General features: G+C 54.7%; 1 protein-coding gene across 6 annotated transcripts in view; it reads left to right on the forward strand.

Moving 5' to 3' along the window:
• Nsd2 (nuclear receptor binding SET domain protein 2) overlaps window positions 1-19,229 on the forward strand; it is a 76,849-nt gene that overhangs the window by 53,540 nt on the left and 4,080 nt on the right. Inside the window, exons 10-21 of one of the 6 annotated variants that reach the window (XM_076863942.1) lie at window positions 2,176-2,307; window positions 2,868-2,991; window positions 3,790-3,990; window positions 4,538-4,717; window positions 4,876-5,032; window positions 5,168-5,373; window positions 6,838-6,941; window positions 8,060-8,329; window positions 9,378-9,494; window positions 17,305-17,446; window positions 17,681-17,787; window positions 18,815-19,019. In XM_076863942.1, the coding sequence (XP_076720057.1) occupies window positions 2,176-2,307; window positions 2,868-2,991; window positions 3,790-3,990; window positions 4,538-4,717; window positions 4,876-5,032; window positions 5,168-5,373; window positions 6,838-6,941; window positions 8,060-8,329; window positions 9,378-9,494; window positions 17,305-17,446; window positions 17,681-17,787; window positions 18,815-19,019 (1,945 nt within the window). Of the gene's footprint in view, window positions 1-2,175; window positions 2,308-2,867; window positions 2,992-3,789; window positions 3,991-4,537; window positions 4,718-4,875; window positions 5,033-5,167; window positions 5,374-6,837; window positions 6,942-8,059; window positions 8,330-9,377; window positions 9,495-11,505; window positions 11,647-16,266; window positions 16,363-17,304; window positions 17,447-17,680; window positions 17,788-18,814; window positions 19,020-19,229 lie in introns of those variants that run through there. The other 5 variants (XM_076863943.1, XR_013092122.1, XM_076863945.1 and 2 more) reach the window with 5 other exon arrangements.

Consider the following 19,229-nt stretch of genomic DNA (forward strand, 5'->3'; position numbering starts at 1 on the left):
GGAGATGGTTGCTGCCTATCTGACCTGGATGGGTGAGGAGGCGGCAGGAAGGCTGTCCTTTGGGGCGCTGGCTTTTCCTTTCCAGCACTTCCTGTCGACATGGGAGGGATGGTGGGGGTTGTAGAAGAGCTCTGGGATTGTGGGGCCCATGCAGGTGACATTCACCTCCACAGCTGGCTGTCACCTGGTGTGGAGGCGGAGCCTGCAGCTTCAGGGAGGGGCGCTGAGAGCCAGGGACCTTTCCTACTGGCTGGCGGGGAGGCGGGGTGAGGGCGGGCCTGCTACCTGCCATGGACTGTGATATTGTAAGGTCTGTATTCTGTATGTGGGATTGGGCCCCAGTCAGGAAATGAGCCTCATGTGTGTCATGAACATTTATAATGCCATTCAAATATGTATTTCCTGTTTATTTCCTCAAAACAGACTTTGTTAATTTAGGAGATATCTCCAAGTGGAAACGTGCTAACTTTCTGTAAATCTTAAATAAAAGGTGCTGTTCCTTCCTCTGACCCAGGACTGGTTTGTGTTTTCTGTCTTTCTCTCCATGTATTTTCTCCTTTTTTAGCTTTTAAATTCATTCCAGCCACACTCAGGGAGGAACCGGGTTGGTGGGCAGAGTGCTGGGCTCTCTTCCTGAGGGCTTGTGTTAAAGGCCTTGTTTTTTGGGCTTCGGTTCCCCCACCAGATGGGTCAGCATCTGGCAGCAGTGGGGCTGCTTCCTGATGTCCTGGGCTCCCCCAACACCCACTCCATTCTCACCTCTGAAGTGCTCAGACCCCCACCTGTGACCTCTGTCTGACGGACATGTTGAATTTGGGGTTTGAACTCAGCATTTCAAGTTGCCTGTTTCTGGATGTTGACGTTAAAGAAGTGGGAGGTGAGCTGATGGGCGAGGGACGGGCAGTGGGCCCTGCACTTCCAGCTAGTCAGCCTTCCGGTGACAACCTTAAGACTCGACGCCCTCTAATCTAGTGTTGGTTCATGCTATTCCCATCTTCCTGCAAAAGGTGAGAAAAATGAGTTTTTTGTTGGACTGTTGTCACGAGATGTATCTTAGTGAGGCTCCAGTAGTGGCGTTCAGGGCCCTGTCACTGCTCCATGAGCCAGTTGGAGCCACGGAGGCCCCCAAAAGCAGCCCACCACCTGCCTGCCAGCCAGCTATCCCGCAGGAACTTTTCTTTCTTTTCTTCTAACCACTCCTGTAGTTTCAGTGAGATAAATTTGGAAAAAGCTCTTAATAAGGGTGTTGAGTTAGTCAGATTCCCTGGTGGAGTTGCAGTTTCATTTTTAATGTGGCCCCATTTTAATGCCTAGCTTGGTGCTGAAGGACAAGCAGCAAGACTGTGATGTCTTTATGGTGATTATTGAGGTGTGCAGGGATGCAGTTTCTATTTTGTTCCAGCTCCAAAATTCAGTTTTCAACATTTATTTACCTACCATCAAATACAAAGTGAAAAGTTTTTAAACACACCTGAATTTGATAGTCAAGAAGGTCTTCTGTCTTCTCAAATGCTTATTGCTACGGCTGGTCCAGTGAGGGCAAGGTGCTCTGTGAAGAGCGAGGTTGTTGCTGGTCCTGATGCCCACTGTGGAGTGGAGGGCATTTGGGTGGAGGAACACCATCCCCCTGGGCTCCAGGTGCTCTGGGTTTCCAGGACTTTCTGGCCCTGCTTTCAGACTTTGTGTTCCCGAGAAGGCCCCACTGCACCTCCTCCTGGATGGAAGGGCAAGAGACAGCAGCAGTCAGTGGGTGGAGTTGGGATGACCGCTGACCTTGGGATAGCACGTCAGTGTAGGAAGAGTGGGGCCTGCACCCCCACGTGAGCTTGGTTTCCTTTCAAGACCCATTTGGTGATTGGACCTGAGCAGACTGGGTAAGGAAGGGAGGGTTCCTGGTCCCAAAGCCTGTGTTAGCTCGCCTAGAAGAGCAAACTGGGTTTTCGTGCGTTTCTTCATTTCAAGGAACGTGCTTTTGTGTACATGAGTATTCTCAATGCTGAGTGGAGTGTGTCCACCTCTGGACACTGCGCAGCTCTGTTGATGGTTGCACTACTGCAGAGGCCAGAGGCTGGAGCGCGTCACTCCGAGATGGGTGGGGGCAGGCCAAGCCTGAAGGGCACAACAGCCACCATTTTCTGTGACTAGTGAACTGTCTTCCGCCTCCTTAATCTTCAGGTCTCGGACAGCCTAGTGGACGAGCCCTCAGAGTCTCCTTATGAGAGTGCAGACGAAACACAGACCGAAGTGTCCATCTCATCTAAAAGGTCGGAACGAGGAATGACGGCCAAAAAGGAGTACGTGTGTCAGGTGAGGGGCCGCAGCACTGATCCCTTGCAGGGTGTCTGACGCAATCTGGGCAGGCCCCCTTCCTGCAGACCCCCCAGCCTGTTCCCACTTAGGTGAGCATCACTGGCTCCCACTCCCCTAGGGCATGCCTCTGTACTGTGCCGGAGGGACGTGGGGCGTGTGATGTGTGAGTTGCCCAGGCCAGCTCTGGGCTGGCTGACATGGCACTGTGCACCAGGCATGCCCGGGTCCCTCGAGTGGTAATGCCTGGTGATGGGGCCTGGCAGTGTCTGGTGTGCTGCTTGCTTGGAGCCTGTCCCCTCTGACAGGATGAAAACATGCCTTGGGGTTTGTCGATTTCCTTGCCCAGCTCAAGCACCTGTGAGTGTGCCTTCAGGGTTTGGGGCCTGTTGTTTCATTAGCCTCTGCTGAGGGACTGACCACTGTGTCACCTGGCTCTGATGTGACCCTGAACTCATCATGGCTGCTTCTCTTCATGGCTTCTTTTCAGCCGCAGGGTAAGCAGGACACAGAAGGAGCTCCTGCTCTGTGTGGTTCATGCTGCCTGTTCTGTCCCACAGCTGTGTGAGAAGACGGGCAGCCTCCTGCTGTGTGAAGGGCCCTGCTGTGGGGCTTTCCACCTCACCTGCCTGGGCCTCTCCCGGAGACCAGAAGGGAGGTTCACCTGCAGCGAGTGTGCCTCAGGCAAGTTGTGGCTTCCCCTCCTGCCCAGAGCAGTGCTGCTGCACCACCTCCTGCTCCCGCCTCCCTGCAGCAGCCAACCCAGACATCAGCAGAGAGCATGCCCCTCTCACCTGCAGCCTGCTCCCTGGGTGCCCTCCAGCAGATGGGAGGCTCAGGGTGTGAGTGCCACCCTGGCACTCTGCATATAGTTCAGGGCACAGTGACTGGTGGAGTCTGACGGTGGCTGGGCCCCTGCATGTCCCCCGTGGGCCTGAACTCACTCTACCTGTGGACAGCCAGCCTTCTTAGCCAGGTCACCTGGTTGGTCACAGAACACTGTCATTGGTAGGGACGGAAAGCATTAGTCTGAGCTTCCCTTTCAACAGCAGGTGGATCCAGGCTTGCCCAACTGGTTAGTGCCTTTGCCCTGCTGCCTGTTTGGGGTCACCATGGCAGGACAACTGCACAGAAAGCCTGAGGTGTCTTTGGCTGTTGTCAAAGCAGCCTAGGTGGGAACCCAAGGAACGCCTTGCATGGGGTGCTATGGACTGCGTCTGTGAGCGGCCCTTCACCATGGTCAGGGAGGGGCCCCTGGCTGCGTGGTAGGACTTCCCTGTGTTTGAGGGGAAGCTGGAGCCCAGTAGCTGCAGGGTCACCCTTCACAGCTGGCTTTATCCCGATGAGGATAAAGTCAGCAAGGCTGGAGAAAGCCAGGTGCCCCCATGGGCAGGTGGGGCAGAGTGCAGCTGGGCTCTGGCGGCCTGGAACCACAGTTGAATTCTTGGCACCCTCTTCTCTCCCTCCCTGACTGGCTATTAGGGGTCCACTCATGCTTCGTGTGCAAAGAGAGCAAGATGGAGGTGAGGCGCTGCGTCGTGACTCAGTGTGGGAAGTTCTACCATGAGGCTTGTGTGAGGAAGTTCCCTCTGACTGTGTTTGAGAGCCGGGGCTTTCGCTGCCCCCTGCACAGCTGCGTGAGCTGCCATGCCTCCAACCCCTCACATCCAAGGCCGGCGAAAGGTAGGCTGTGCCTGGCTCCCTCCCGCGGGGCATGCTGGGCTTGTTGCCAGAGGTCAGGGGCTTCGCCTCCAGCAGCTTCCCCTCCTCTTGGTACTGGAAGCAAAGCTGGTTGCTGGGATTTCTTCACTGCCAGACCTGCCCCCACTTGTACCCTCCTCCCCTTTTCATCCCAAAATTGTCTTGAGGGTTCTTGGTTTTAAGAGACGGGGACCCATAGGGCCTCTGATGGGTTCTGGCTGTCAGGGCAGCTGTCTGGGCTCAGGGCACCAGGGCTTCTCCCTTGGGGGTGGCAATGCCTGGGGATGTTTTGGGGACGAGCTCCTGGCTTCTGGCAGAGAGGGTCAGACAGTGTGCGGGACAGCCCTTCCAGTGCCTGCCATGCCCAGACTGAGGGTGTGGCATCTGGGAGCTACCCTGCAGGCTGTCCTGAGTACCTTCTGTCACCTGGAGGTGGTGCCTTCATAGGCTCTCTGGGTTTCTGCGGTGTCCTGATTGCCATCAGGGTTGGTAGCAGCCACCGGGATCCTCAGGGTGTTCTCGCCCTCAGGGAAGATGATGCGCTGTGTTCGATGCCCTGTTGCCTACCATGGAGGGGACGCCTGTCTGGCAGCAGGGTGCACGGTGATTGCGTCCAACAGCATCATCTGCACGGGCCACTTCACTGCTCGGAAGGGAAAGCGGCACCACACCCATGTCAATGTCAGCTGGTGCTTCGTGTGCTCCAAAGGTGAGGGGCCTCTGCCCTGTGGGCCTGCTCCACTTTGGGCAATGTGTAGACTCGCTGCCTGCCCGCATGCCCTCAGGGCTGGGTCTGTGCTGGCAGGGTGCTGCCTGGCCTGCAGCTGCGCCCAGGGAAGCAGGCTCACCCTGTGCCCACTCTTGCAGGGGGCAGCCTGCTGTGCTGCGAGGCCTGCCCAGCAGCCTTCCACCCCGACTGCCTCAGCATTGAGATGCCCGACGGCAGCTGGTTCTGCAACGACTGTAGGGCAGGAAAGAGGCTGCACTTCCAGGACATCGTCTGGGTCAAACTGGGGAACTACAGGTGTGAGGACAGCCCTGTGCTCTTGTCTTTCTCTGTTCACGTGTGTCTGTTTGACTTTACAGTACTTAAAAGCATTGAAATGATTGCTGCTCTCTCTGAAGAGTCTGTGAACCCTGTTTTTAATATTTATAATAGATGGTGGCCGGCAGAAGTTTGCCATCCCAAAAATGTTCCCCCAAATATTCAGAAAATGAAGCACGAGATTGGAGAATTCCCTGTGTTTTTCTTTGGGTCTAAAGATTATTACTGGACGCATCAGGCGCGAGTGTTCCCGTACATGGAGGGGGACCGGGGCAGCCGCTACCATGGGGTCAGAGGGATCGGAAGAGTCTTCAAAAACGGTACGGAAGTCTCCTGTAGGGAGCAGGACAGCTCTCTGTGTGCCTTTTGCTAATCATCCTTTCTGCTCTTTAGAAATTTGATGTTTGTAGAAAACACTGGACTAAGCATTCTCTCAGAAGGCAGGCAGTCTGCGGACTGGCGTGTCTGCTGAAGTGTGGAGTGGGTCATGCTGCTGGGCAGGCGGGGGTGCTCCGTGAGCAGTACTGTGTGGAGCAGCGGAGCTGCTCAGCCCACCTTGTCCTTAGTCCTGGCGGACACTTTCCCCAGCTGGCCTCTGCAGAGGCAGATGTGGAGGGGTCTCTGCCTTCTGGACCAGGGGCCCGGAAGCTTAGCAGCCACCCTGCCCTTCAGCAGACCACGCAGAGTCAGGTGGGTGGGCCACTGGTTGTGCAGTCAGGCTGGGAGGCAGGTGGGAGCAGCATTTGGTGAGGCTGCCATGACCCAGGCAGGAGGGAGACAGGGTGGAAAGGCTGTTCCACGGGTGGGACTGGCGCTTAGGCTAGGTTGAGAGTGCTATGGTGCAGGGAAAGACTTGCTGCGGCTCATGCAGGGTCAGCTGGAGCTGCAGGACCTGTGTGTGTGGCAGGAGGGTGTCTGGGCCTGTTGAGAGTTTGTGGGTGCGCTGGCCAGCAGCAGCCAATAACTTCTCCTTCAGGACCTCAGCACATGGGGCTCCCAGAGTTCTGAATAAGAACAGGAAGGCATCCAAAGACTCTTGAAGGTCTGGGAGAGAGAGAGAGAAGCTCCTGGGTGTGGTGTGGCCTGGCTGGCGAGCGAGATGCGGCTCCTGGCTGGCATCTGGCACCCTACAGAGCCAGTGCCAAGCAGCCTTGGAAGCCGGCGCCGTGCTTCCAAACGCCGGGGCCACTCTCCACTCGGAGCCCTCTTGTTTGAGAGGAGCAGAGGTGTTTTTGTTTGCTGTCTCAGAACAGTAGGCCCAGAGCCCCATGGCTGGCGTGCTTTCTCCTCAGACCCTAGTGCAGGGTGGGGAGCTGGCAGAGCCTCTCGCTGGGCCTCCTGGCGCTGTGCGAGGCTGCCCTGCCCTGCCCTGCCCTCGTCACGGATGGTCTTGCAGTGCTCCTCTGTCTTCTGCACTCGTTTGTTTCTGGTACCGTGGATTGACTGGACGAGGGGTGCTTAACTTCTGAGCCCCATCCCCAGCCTTATTTATTTAGTTTTTTTAAGACAGGATATTGCTTGGTTTCTGAGGCTGGCTTTGAACTTGAGATCCTCCTGCCTCAACCTCCTAAGCTGCTAGGATAACAGGAGTGCGCTGCTCTTTTGCATTTTTGGCCATGTCTTATAAACCTCCCCTTTCAGAGCTTTCTGTAATCTTTAGATTCATGGAAACCAGAAACTGAATTCACCAGTGGCAGTTTAGAGTAAGCCATTAAAATGTAGAGCTTGAAGGTAGAAGTATTTACCTACTAAGAGATCTTTTTTGTATTTTATTGACTCTTTAGCATTGCAAGAAGCTGAAGCTCGTTTTCGTGAAATCAAACTTCAGCGGGAAGCCCGGGAAACGCAGGAAAGCGAGCGCAAGCCCCCACCATATAAGCACATCAAGGTGCGTGCCAGGGCTGTGTGCACCACATTCTCCAAGCAGCTCAGGGTAGGCTCTGAGGCTGCACATGGTCACACCCGGGCTGCAGCTGGTGAGAGGGCTGCTGTGAGCTGTGTCTGGCTGCCCAGAGAGACTTAGTTGCTACTGAGCACAGGCCCTGTTTGCCCAGGATGTGTGTGGGCAGGTCCAGGAGGCTGGTTGGGCTCAGCCCATAAACAGAGGAGAGGTGGAATGTCAGCCCTGAGGCGGGCCGCAGTGGGTGGCCCTTCCAGCTGGGCCACGCTGCCACCAATGCAGCACAGGTGAGAGGTGCCTGTCTGGTCGGTGCTCAGCACCTGTTGGCCGGGGCCCCCCCGCTTGAAGAGAGAGAGATAGAGGACGGGCCTGGCTGTGCCGAGCAGATGCCTGCAAGAGGCTGCATGTGGGTGTGGAGACTTGCCCTTCCTCAGTGCCAGGCCCACCTGGACACAAGGGTGATGCCACCTCATAGCTGACTCAAGTGTTCTGTCTTTGCTTCTAAAATCTGGGGTGTAGTCATATCTCTGTGTTAAGAAGTATTCTCTGTACTCATCTGTACTCAGTGCTGCATTTGGGATGATTCCAGAAACAAAACCAGATTCTGGGCATGTTTCCAGGTTGATGGCATCGTTGTCCTTTGCCGCCTGCAGCAACAGCAGGGGTGCCTCTTAACCACTGCATTGAGCTGGAGCCACTGATTCCTGCCCCAGTTCTTGTCATCTCTCTGAGCCTTTACTGTTTGGGACCTTCTTCATCAGGGGTAGACTCAGGCTGGGGCAGAGACCGTGCCCTCCTGCCGACATTTGCTGGGTGCCCTCTGCCTGGCCACTGTGGTGCTTGGCTGAGGGCGAGTTGGAATCAGATGGGCATAGAGGAGGGAGGCTGCCACCAAGGGCTCTTGCCAAGCACTGGGAGGACCTCTGCTGAGCAGTCTTCCTAAGACCACAGCTGACTGCATAACCAGAGACCACAGCCACTAGGATGGAAATGGGAGGGGTTTGGGTGAGGACTGAAGGAGCATGTCCTGTCCGGAGGCACCGGCCTGGGTGCAGGGCTTGAGGCTCTGTGCACATGGGGCCAAGACACATCACTTTATCCTGCAGGTGAATAAGCCTTATGGGAAGGTCCAGATTTATACAGCCGATATTTCCGAAATCCCGAAGTGCAACTGTAAGCCCACAGATGAGAACCCCTGTGGCTTTGACTCTGAGTGTCTGAACAGGATGCTGATGTTCGAGTGCCACCCGCAGGTGTGTCCCGCGGGCGAGCACTGCCAGAACCAGTGCTTCACCAAGCGCCAGTACCCCGAGACCAAGATCATCAGGACCGATGGCAAGGGCTGGGGCCTGGTGGCCAAGAGGGACATCAGGAAGGTGTGTGTTGGGCCCTTCTCCCTGCTTCCCAGGAATCAGGGTTCACTGATTACGTAGATTTGCTTATTGTATGTTGGCACTCATGTGAGAATGAATGATGTTTAAAAAAAATTTTTTTTTTTAAGTTATTAGGGAATTTTGAAAAACGTTGCTTGGAAGATAACCTGTCGAAACTAATGCTCGGGCTGTGGCTGTAGATCAGTGGCAGAGGGCTTGCCTGGCATGTGGGAGGCACTGGGTTAGTCCTCAGCAACACATCGAAATAAACAAAGGCATGCTGTCTATCCACAACTACCCTAAACCAAAACAGAACAAACAAATACTAACACTCAAACTCCCTTAAAGGGTGCTGCCAGAATTTGTACAGTTGCTGCTCTAAGTGAGCAATTTCTGAGGTGACCTGTAGCCAGCTCTTCAGGGGCATCACCAGCAGGGGGAGGAGATGGGAGTGCTCTTGGGTGGTCCCTGCAGCCTAGGGCAGGGCTGTTAGTATATGCCAGGGACTGCCTGGCCCGCCTCCTTTCTCAGGCTGAAGGACCAAGTGCATCCAGGATGTGGAAGGGCAGATGGGCTGCTTGTCTTGCTGCTGCCTGGCCCTGGCCTGCTTTCGCATGGCATGGCCCAGGCAGGAGATTCCAGATCCCAGGTTCACGTCCAGTACCTCCTGCAACTTCGCTCCTTCTCCTGCCTCCACTTGTTGAGGAGCCTGGCAAGTTGAGCCATTTTTTCTTTTGTGGGAATCTGCATGTGACAGTGACATAGATGCACACTGGCCTAATAGACGTGCTCCTCAGAAGAAAGACACCAAGGAAGGAGGCTTGGAACGCTGCTGCCTCAGAAACACTTGAATAAGTTGGTCATTGACAATCTGTATTCATAAGATAAGTGTGAGGTCACTTGGACTTACCTGAACTGATAAGCACTCTGTGGGGCCATCCAAGAGCCACCACACCTATGGCTTCATGTCCACTGATGGTGACATAGTGTGTTGAGCCTGACACGGGATGGGCCTAGAGGCTCCTCCTCACCACATCTTTCTGATTTCCAGGGAGAATTCGTTAATGAGTATGTTGGCGAGCTGATTGACGAGGAGGAGTGCATGGCGAGGATCAAGCAGGCACAGGAGAACGACATCACCCACTTCTACATGCTCACCATAGACAAGGTGACCGGGCCCCCACTGCAAGGTGGAGGGCTTGCCAAGGGCTGGGCCTGCCCAGCTCTGCTCCTCACTGCCTGTGTGCTGGGAGAGGAAGGTTCACAGAGTTTGTGCCTCTTGTTGCTAGTAAGCCCATAGCCTTAGAAAAGTGTGGCTGTTTTTAAAAGACTAGGTTAATAGTAGTCCTTAAAAACCAGGTAGAGAATGATCAGAGGCAAAAATTTCTGAATAATTCATAGAAGTCAGAGATGTGGTGATACCTGGAAAAAAGAGGCCATTATGGACATGAGGATGGTTCATGGGGCCCTTTGGGCAGCCCTGGGAAAGGTAGTAGGTGAGTCCTAGGCTCCACGTCATGTGCCACAGGTCATGGCCCTAGGCCTTCAACACAGCCAGTGTCGCCAAGGACAGAAGACTCTGGGTTAAAAGAGACTAAAGAGATACCCAGAGCAGGTGTGTGCTTCGTGATCAGAGCTTTAAGCAGGCAGGGGTTTGAGTGGTGGGGCGGGGGCGGGGGGGGGGCTGTGTTGGGAGCTATAAATGACATTTTGAAAATAGTCAGGGAGTCTGTTTGGACAGGAAATTGTTTTCTTTTTGTGTGTATGGGCGGGGGGAGGGGTGCTTCTGGGGATTGAACCCAGGGCCTTGTGCCCACAAGGCAAGCACTCTACCAACTGAACCATGTCCCCAGCTCAGGAAACTGTTCTTGATGTTACATCTCAGGTGCAGGAGGTGCCAAGGCCCAGCAAGGGAGCGAGCCTGCAATGGTGCCTGCAGCGCGCATGTGTGTGTCAGATGTACTGGGTGGTGGCCACATACACCTTCAAGGAACCAGGGAGAAAATGGGTGTGCAGCTGGTTGTGGTGCACACACCTGTTACCCAGATACTCAGGAGGCTGAGGCAGGAGGATCCCAACTTCAAGGTCATCCTGGACAACCTAGTCAGAACTCAAAAATAAAAAGGGCTGCCAGGCACAATGGCGCAGGCCTGTAATCCCAGCAGCTCGGGAGGCTGAGGCAGGAGGATCGTGAGTTCAAAGCCAGCCTTAGCAATGGTGAGGTGCTAAGCAACTCAGACCCTGTTTCTAAGTAAAATACAAAGTAGGGCTGGGGGTGTGACTCACTGGTTGAGTGCCCCTCAGTTCAATCTCTGGTACCAAGAAAAAAATAAAAACAGCTGGGGGTATAGCTCAGTGGTAGAGCACCCTGGATTCAATTCCCAGTACTGCCCCCTACCTCCCCCAACCAAAGAAAAGCAAGCAAGAAAATTGTGTCAGTACACAGATGCACACGTTTATGCCCGTGCACATGTGCAAGAGTTGAGAGAAAGCAAGCAGAGTAAAATGTGTGTGAGAGTAGGTGCACAGGGGCACTGTGCTATTTCTTTTTTATGTAGGGTTGAAATTTTTAAAACAAAATAATTGGTTGAAGAATCTGTGGGTCCTGGGACTGGAGAGGCGGGTAGCCCTTCCTCCTCCAGGTTCTCAGCACTTGTTGAGACCTCCCCTGGGACCAGCGACAAGGGCCTGCTCAGAGGCCTATTGACCACAGTGCTAAGAAAGGGTTCAATAAATTTGTCCCAAAAGGCAGCAGGTAGCCTTTTATTTGGTCTGTTTTGGGGGAAGATTATTTTGTTAGGAATTAAAACTGTAGGGCTGGGGATGTGGCTACAAGTGGCTCAAGTGGTAGCGCACTCGCCTAGCATGCATGAGGCACTGGGTTCAATTCTCGGCACCACGTACAAATAAAAAAAAGATATTGTGTCCACCTGCAACTAAAAAAATAAATATAAAAAAAAGAAATTAAGAAATTAAAACTGTAGGCCTGTGCCTTACTAAATTTCAGAGTCTGAATTTCAATGACAGGAGTGTAGTAGGAAAGGCCAAGTCACACATGGAGAAGAACTGAAATCATTCATGGTGGACTTGACCTGGAAGAATGGGCTGGAGCAAAGATGCAGCCATGATGTGAGATATGCTCCGAATGACCAGGCTGGTGCGTTTCCTCTGAAAACCAGGTGGAAGTGGACACAAGCCCTGCCAACCCGTGTGCAGAGGGTGTGACTGTGAGCAGGATCTTCACCGAGGAGCTGCCTGGTGTGGCCACTGTGGACTCTTGAGGGCCTGCAGCTTCCAGGGAAGGGCCTGGGTGGTAAATGGTGTGAATTCTGTGTCAGTTTCAGGTCTCAACAGAGTACCAGCTTGCTAGTGCCCAGCTCCAGCCTGTGGCAGCAGCTGCATGTATCCCTAGAGCAGCCTTAATGACTCATGTTGCTTGGGAGATGTCTATTAAAACTGACGCTCGGGCTGTGGCTGTAGATCAGTGGCAGAGGGCTTGCCTGGCATGTGGGAGGCACTGGGTTAGATCCTCAGCAACACATCGAAATAAACAAAGGCATACTGTCCATCCACAGCTACCCTAAACCAAAACAGAACAAACAAATACTAACACTCAAACTCCCTTAAAGGGTGCTGCCAGAATTTATACAGTTGCTGCTCTAAGTGAGCAATTTCTGAGGTGACCTGTAGCCAGCTCTTCAGGGGCATCACCAGCAGGGGGAGGAGATGGGAGTGCTCTTGGGTGGTCCCTGCAGCCTAGGGCAGGGCTGTTAGTATATGCCAGGGACTGCCTGGCCCGCCTCCCTTCTCAGGCTGAAGGACCTCATCAGGCAACTCCTAAGGTCCTGCTCACAGTCAGACCCTCTGCACACGTGTTGGCAGGGCTCGTGTCCACTTCTGCCTGGTTTTCAGAGGAAACGCAACAGCCTGGTCATTCACAGTGTGTCTCACATCATGGCTGCATCTGACTGATTCAGGAGGCCTGTCTGGCAGCAAGGACCCTGTCCTGGACACCTCGAAGAGGAGAGGGTGGCGCCTGCTGCCCTTGCTCCTCTGCTCAGCCCTCCGCCTGCTGCCCTCCCCGCCTTCCTCTTCTCTTTTCCGTTCAGGGAGTCAGATATCAGAGACCAGGACATTCAGAACTAGCAGCACAGAGAGTTCTCGCATCCTCCCAGGGATAGGTGCAGGCTCAACAATGACCTGGGAGACCCAGGCCCACCCTTGACACAGACACAGCGCACAACACACTAAACAAAACACACTGACAACAAACAGCCACCTGGGGGAACAAGGAGAGTCTGATTTCCAGAGTTGCCATGTAATTAAGACTGGGATGTACACTTTAGGAAATCACGAGGCCTGCAGAGAACCAGGGAAGTATGGCTCGTTTCAAGAAAAAAAATAAATGGGAACTCTCTAAAAAAAAAAAAACCCATTGGCATATCTCTAGACAAGGTCTTTTTTTTAAAAATATTTTTAGTTATAGACAGATGCAGTATCTATTTTGTTTATTCATTTTTATGTGGTGCTGAGGATCGAACCTAGTGCCTCACATGTGCAAGGCAAGCGCTCTGCCACTGAGTCACAAGTCCAGCCCCTAGACAAGGCCTTTAGAATGACTGCTTAAAACTGTCTCTAGAGCCAAGTGTGGTGTGCACTCCTTAAAGGTCCCAGCAACTCAGAGGCATGGCAGGAGGGTTGCAAATCTGACACCAGCCTTAGCAACTTAGTAACTCTGTCTCAAAAAATAAAAGGGGCTGCGTGCCCATAACCCTTTTTATGGACACACCTCTTACTCTCTCTCTCTCTCTCTCTCTCTCTCTCTCTCTCTCTCTCTCTCACACACACACACACACACACACACACTCATGGCTGGGGATGTGACTCAGTGGTTTAGTGCCCTTGGGTTCAATCCCTACTGCAAAAAAACAAAAACAAAACAACAACAACAACAACAAAAAACAAAAGTAGAGAAGTCTATAGATGGAGTGGAGGGGTGGTGTGAGGAGAGGGTTTCAGGAGTCTGGAACTTACATCATTTTCCTGATGAAGCTTACCAGGATTTGAGCAGGGTAAAAAACAAAACAAAACAAAAAAACCCTGCAGGACCTTGGCCAGATGGTACTGTTGCACTCTGTGCATGTACCAGTCTGTATGACAGGTCCACCGTTAGGTATAACTGTAGTGCACCAACAGGAAAGTGGGGAGCAGAAAAGCCTGCAGGATGCCCCAACTGGAGACGGAAACCGAGCACGTGGCAGGCACCACACACCGGCTCGGTTTGGGCAGCCCGAGGCCCTGAGCACTCGAGGACAGCTCTTGCCTGACATTTGGTGGCCTGCTGACCTCCTCACTTCAGACACACAGCTGGCCACAAACAGGACTTAGCCCAAGTAATAAAGGAAGAGAGGAGAGTTGGACTTGAGAAGTGGAGTCTGGTGTTCCAGGGAAGTCAGTCCAGCACCGTCAACATGGAGAGCTTAATCACAGGGTTGAACAGAGACCCCTTTGGTAGTTAGATGTGAAATTCAGCGGCTTATGAGACTCATAGAGTGAGACCTTGCAGAGGCTTCTTGAAACCACCTCGGTGTTCAGGGATGGGACACAGCACCCACTGCCTGGACGCAGTTCAGCTTGGTGCGACTTTAGTGTCACATCTGCAGAGAAGTAGGTTGAATGTCAGAAATAGTGCAGGCTGAACCCTTCCTGAAGCAGCCATTGAAGGGTGAGTACCCAGTACCCAGGAGGACAAGGGGCAGTTGCAGCAGCAGGACTGGTGTGAGTGGGCTCTCCTGCTCTGACTGGCTCTGTCCAGGCTTTTCTGCTGGAGCGGTTGGGGGCATCTTGTCTGCAGAGGTATGGCACCAGCCACAGAGCTTCTCGGTCTTAGGACACAGACTGCAGATACCTTAACACCAAAGAAGTCAGGGCTTTGAACATGAGAGAGACCCCAGACCACTGGATGGGCCTCCAGCTTTTCCAGGACCCATAAAAGGAGGGCAACTCTGGCAGGGCTCCTTATACTGGCAGCCCCCACCTGTAGCACCAGGGACCCCAGGGGAGAGGTTCTGACTCCCTGGAGTCGCTCATCAGGTCCTAGGGAAGTGCTGTCCAGACCCTTTCTCAAGAGCTGCGACTGCTCAAAACCCCACCCCGGACTCTGGGCCTCTGCCCTTGGTGCTGCCTCTTTAAATCCTGTGGCCTCCCTGGCTCATGGCCTTCGTGTGGCCTGTGTGTCCTTGTACAGCATGTGCTGTGTGGTTTGGGAGTATGGAGTTTTGTGATTGAGACTGAAGTGGAATAAAGAGCTTGCAGTTGCCACGGTCACAACAGAGTTGTGGCACTTGGGGAATCGAAGCTGATGAACTGACATAATGACATAGCTGGTGGATTTACTGTTGTCCAGTGAGTCCTGACGTGGAGAGACCAGGCACACAGGTCTTGAGGTACTGCCCTCACTGGGTCAGGGCTCCCAGGTCAAGGACAGCAGTGCCCCGATCCCTAGTGTCGTCTCGCTTCCTGCAATAAGGTAACTGAAAACAGTCCAAGAAAATTCCATAAATGACCCACATGGGTTGTCGCCAGCCATTCTGTGCAGTGTGCTGAACTCTTAGGCTCTCCCACTCTGACCCATCCCTCTGTCCAGTATGTCTACATGTGGGGCCATGACTGCCCTGGTCATGTGCTCACCTCTTCCAGAGGCAGGCTGTGCAGGAAGACCCCCCGCTCATGTGAGCTTCAGAGTCGTGGGGGTGGATCTTGGGCTGCGTCTCCATGGGGGGTCCTGCTGTCCTGAAGCTCCAAGCATGCTTCAGAGTGGGGGGGGGCTTTGGTGGGGTGGGCACCGTCCCTGACCTCGTGGTGGACTGAGGATGCTGATGGGGGCGGGCAGCATAGGAAGTGTGGGGAAGCCAAGCAGAGCCACAGGAGTGGTGTGTGTACAAACAGCCTCGGGGTCTCACTGTGGGCCAGGTAGGATGGTGTGGTCAGCACGCAGGGTCACAGGGTCTCCACTGTGGGCACTTCATGACCTCGGTGAATGGCTTCCCTTTGCCCCGTGCTTGCTGGGCTCATCCTCCAAGTCGTTCCAACCCACCCTCTGTGAGCAAGAGAATCAGGATTGGTTTGGGGTGTCACACAGATGCAGGACACCACAGCTGCCAGCACAACTGACGCTAGTCCAGCCTCACTTAGGACCGTGAGAGTTCCCGTTAAGAAGGTAACTCTGAGTCCACATGGAAGTCGGCCTTGGACCTTTGCCTTGCAGCTGAAGGCTGGGCGTGTCCTGGGGGGTCTTGAAGCTCTCCACTGCGTGGCAGGTGGCTGTGGGAGACCAGGCCCTGGCCCAGAGCTGTCCACTCAGCAAGTGCAGGTGCCTCTTCACACTGCACCTGTATGTTTCAGATGCACTGAGGGGCAGGGAAAGCTGGGTCAGGGTGCTGGGCAAAGCCTGCACGAGTGTAGCCAGGGGTCCTGAGAATTTTGTGGAGAGGTGCCCTGTGATGAGGGTCATGATACTCACTGCGAAAGGTCTGACGTTTTGAATGGACAGTGTCTTCAGATAAGTAAAGCAGGCCATGCACAGGTGGGAAGGAGGAGACAGTGCTGAGCCCTGCATTGAGCTGTGATGTGCATGGCCAGGTTCTACCCCCTGCCTGAGGCCCTTCGCCGTCCAGAGCGTGGTGGGGGAGCCTGAGTGCCCCAAGCCTGGGTGGTAGGTGAGCCCCAGGGACCTCAGCATCAGCACAGTAGAGAGCCTAACAGTTCACCGTGGGCGGGCGGATGGCTCCATGCCTGCCTGTCAAGGAACGTCCTGAACACCTTGCAGCTGTGGGAAGGACCCGGAAACTCAGGCTAGAGTTTTGCTGTACAAGGTTGTTACCTCTTGCATAGTGAGCATCTATGTTCTGATCTTATTTCTATTTTTGTTTTTGAGACAGGTCTTGCTAAGTTGCTTAGGGTCTCACTAAGTTGCTGAGGTTGGCCTGGAACTTGAAATCCTCCTGCCTCAGCCTCCTGAGTCACTGGGATTGCAGGTGTGCACCTCTGTGCCTAGCTTTCTGTTTGCAAAGGAACAACCAGTGTGGCTAGATTGTTAGGGGTGAGAGAGCAACAGGGTCCCCTGGAGAGGCACCCAGGGCTGTGCCTCCTCTGCACAGAGCCCTTGGGCCCTCGACGTGGGTCAGTGGGCATCTGTGGACACCTATTCATCCCCATTTGCACCAGCTCAGAATTGTGCCTCTTAGGTACCTCTCACAGAGCAGGGACCCACCAATTGTGCAGTTGGTCTAGCTGTTGCCACGGTATATAGCTGGAGCCTGAGTGGCTGTCTGTCCTCCCTGCTTTTGGGCAGAGGTGTCTCTCCAGAGTGGGCCACTGTAGGTAGATGCCATTTCCCTCTTGCCACGGGAGCCTGGGTTTCCGTGAGACAATTCCCAGGGCCACAGTGAGCTTGTATTTCTGATTTCCAGGGCTTCTGTGAGAGTGCTTTCCTCAAAGCCATCCATGCTTGTCCCTCCCTCACTAGCCAGCGTATGGCTCTTGTGGATGCCGTCAGTCCCTGGCCTGCTGCCTCAACAGATGCCTCTTTATCTGCGCAGTTGGCCTGGCTTTGTGCTTGGCCTGTGCTTGGTTGGGCAGTCTGGCTGCTGCCTGGCAGTGACGCTCATGCCCCTGCAGCCTTGTGCATGTCCTTGTGCATGTCCTTGTGCAAGGTGGTGCAGGCGTGGGCTGGCTTCCCTTTGCCCTGTGCTTGCCGGGCACACTCCTCTGAGTCGTTCCAACCCACCCTCTGTGAGCGAGAGAATCAGGACTGGTTTGGGGTGTTCCACAAATGCAGGACACCACAGCTGCCAGCACAACTGGCACTAGTCCAGCCTCACTTAGGACCACGAGAGTTCCCGTTAAGAAGGTAGCAGTTGCTCAGAGTGGAGCCATCCGCTCAGCTTGTCTTTTTTTTTTTTTTTTTAACCCTGTAGGATCGTATAATTGATGCTGGCCCCAAAGGAAACTATTCTCGATTTATGAACCACAGCTGCCAGCCCAACTGTGAGACCCTCAAGTGGACTGTGAATGGTGACACGCGAGTGGGCCTGTTTGCTGTGTGCGACATCCCTGCGGGTACTTGGGGACGGCGTGGGCACTCCTGGTTGTGCAGGCAGAAGTGGTGGCTGGGCACAGGCTGTCGGGGGGTGGGAGGTGGTGAGCTGAAGGCTTGTTTTGATCGTCTGTTTTGTAGACCTCAGTGGTGCAGTGTAGATGTGAGAACAGCAGGGGACCCTGCAGACTGGCTCTGGCCCCTTGCACTGCCGGGGTGGGGCGCTCTGCAGTGTGCTGCGTCTTCTCTCCTCACAGGGACAGAACTGACTTTTAATTACAACCTCGACTGTCTCGGCAACGAGAAAACGGTCTGTCGGTGTGGAGCCTCCAATTGCAGTGGATTCCTTGGGGACAGACCAAAGGTGAGGTCTTTGTGACTTCCTTCCATGAAGGCCAGGTACTTCTTAGCTGCTGGTGACCTTACCGTCACAGGTATGCCTTCAGGGGACAGCATTCTCTTTGAAGGGGCTTGTGCTGTGGGCTGAGGCTTGTGCTGTGGCTGTTGCAGCCAAACACCCTGGTGATGACGGCCAGATGGCTGGGTACAGGGCATGGGCAGGGCCACAGCACCTCAGAGCTCCGTGGGAAGGGCTGTCTCGGGCCTTGCCAGCTCCTGGTGGTGGCCGCAGCCCTCCTTGGCCTGCACAGGCATCAGCCAGCCTCGGCTTCCACCTCGTCTCCTCCCCCAGGTGTGGCTGTGTCCAGACCTCCCGCCTTTATTGTGGTGCTGGGCACAGAACCCAGGGCCTGGCCTGGCCCATCACCTTGTCACCAGCCGTGCTCCACGCAGGGCCCCGCTCCAGTGGGACCTCACCCCAGCTGCATTTGCAGCAACCCTGCTTCCAGCAAGGCCACTTTCTGAGGCTGCAGAAAGAGGCTGCAGGACACTGGTCGGGGCAGTCACTTCTTCCCAACTGTGCAGAACCTGGCCTGAGCCCAGCTTTAGGATTGCCGCTGCCCTCACCCATTCCCTTCACAGGGGCAGCCTGGGCTCTGGGTTCTCCCTCTTCTCCCGCAGGCGAGCCTGGGGCCCTGCGCCCCATCAGCCAGTCCAGCCAGGGCTGCATGTCATTCCTGGAGGCTGCCAACAGCACTGGGCTTATTCTTGGCTGAGCTCTTGGTGGTGGGCCAGACGGGCCTGCGGGTGGTGGAGCTGTCTGGGTGTGGACTGCCCCCTCTGCAGGCGACCTGAGTGTCTTCAGAGTTCCAGGATGGCCCCATGGCCCCGCGGCCTCACCCCTCGGGGGCTCTTTGATTCACTACTTCCTGTTGGAATCTGCGCAGTCCTCTGGTTTCTCTCTTCCTGGGTGCTGGGGATGGGCCTGGGGCAAGTGCTCTGCCCCAGGCATGTGGCTCTTCTAAGTGGACTATACTCCTTTCTGACTCTAGACCTCAGCATCCCTTTCAGCAGAGGAAAAGGGTAAGAAGACCAAGAAGAAAACGAGGCGGCGCAGAGCCAAGGGGGAAGGAAAGAGGCGGTCTGAGGACGAGTGCTTCCGCTGTGGTGACGGTGGCCAACTGGTGCTGTGTGACCGCAAGCTGTGCACCAAGGCCTATCACCTGGGCTGCTTGGGCCTGGGCAAGCGGCCCTTCGGTAGGTGCCCATCCAGGGATGCTGCTCTCACTGGGCCTCTTCTCTGCTGAATGGGCCTTGTCTGTCCAGTAATTGGTTGGTCATTTGGGTGGTGACTGTCTCGGTCCAGAGGTCCTGCCAGAGCCCCACAGGGAAGTCCTGGAGCCCACCTGAGAGTGGTGCCCTCCCTCGTGTGTGCCAAGAGTCCACTGCAGCAGCCTCAGCTCCTCT

Source organism: Callospermophilus lateralis, chromosome 8 (genome assembly GCF_048772815.1).
Source record: "Callospermophilus lateralis isolate mCalLat2 chromosome 8, mCalLat2.hap1, whole genome shotgun sequence".
Classification (NCBI taxonomy): Eukaryota; Metazoa; Chordata; class Mammalia; order Rodentia; family Sciuridae; genus Callospermophilus; species Callospermophilus lateralis.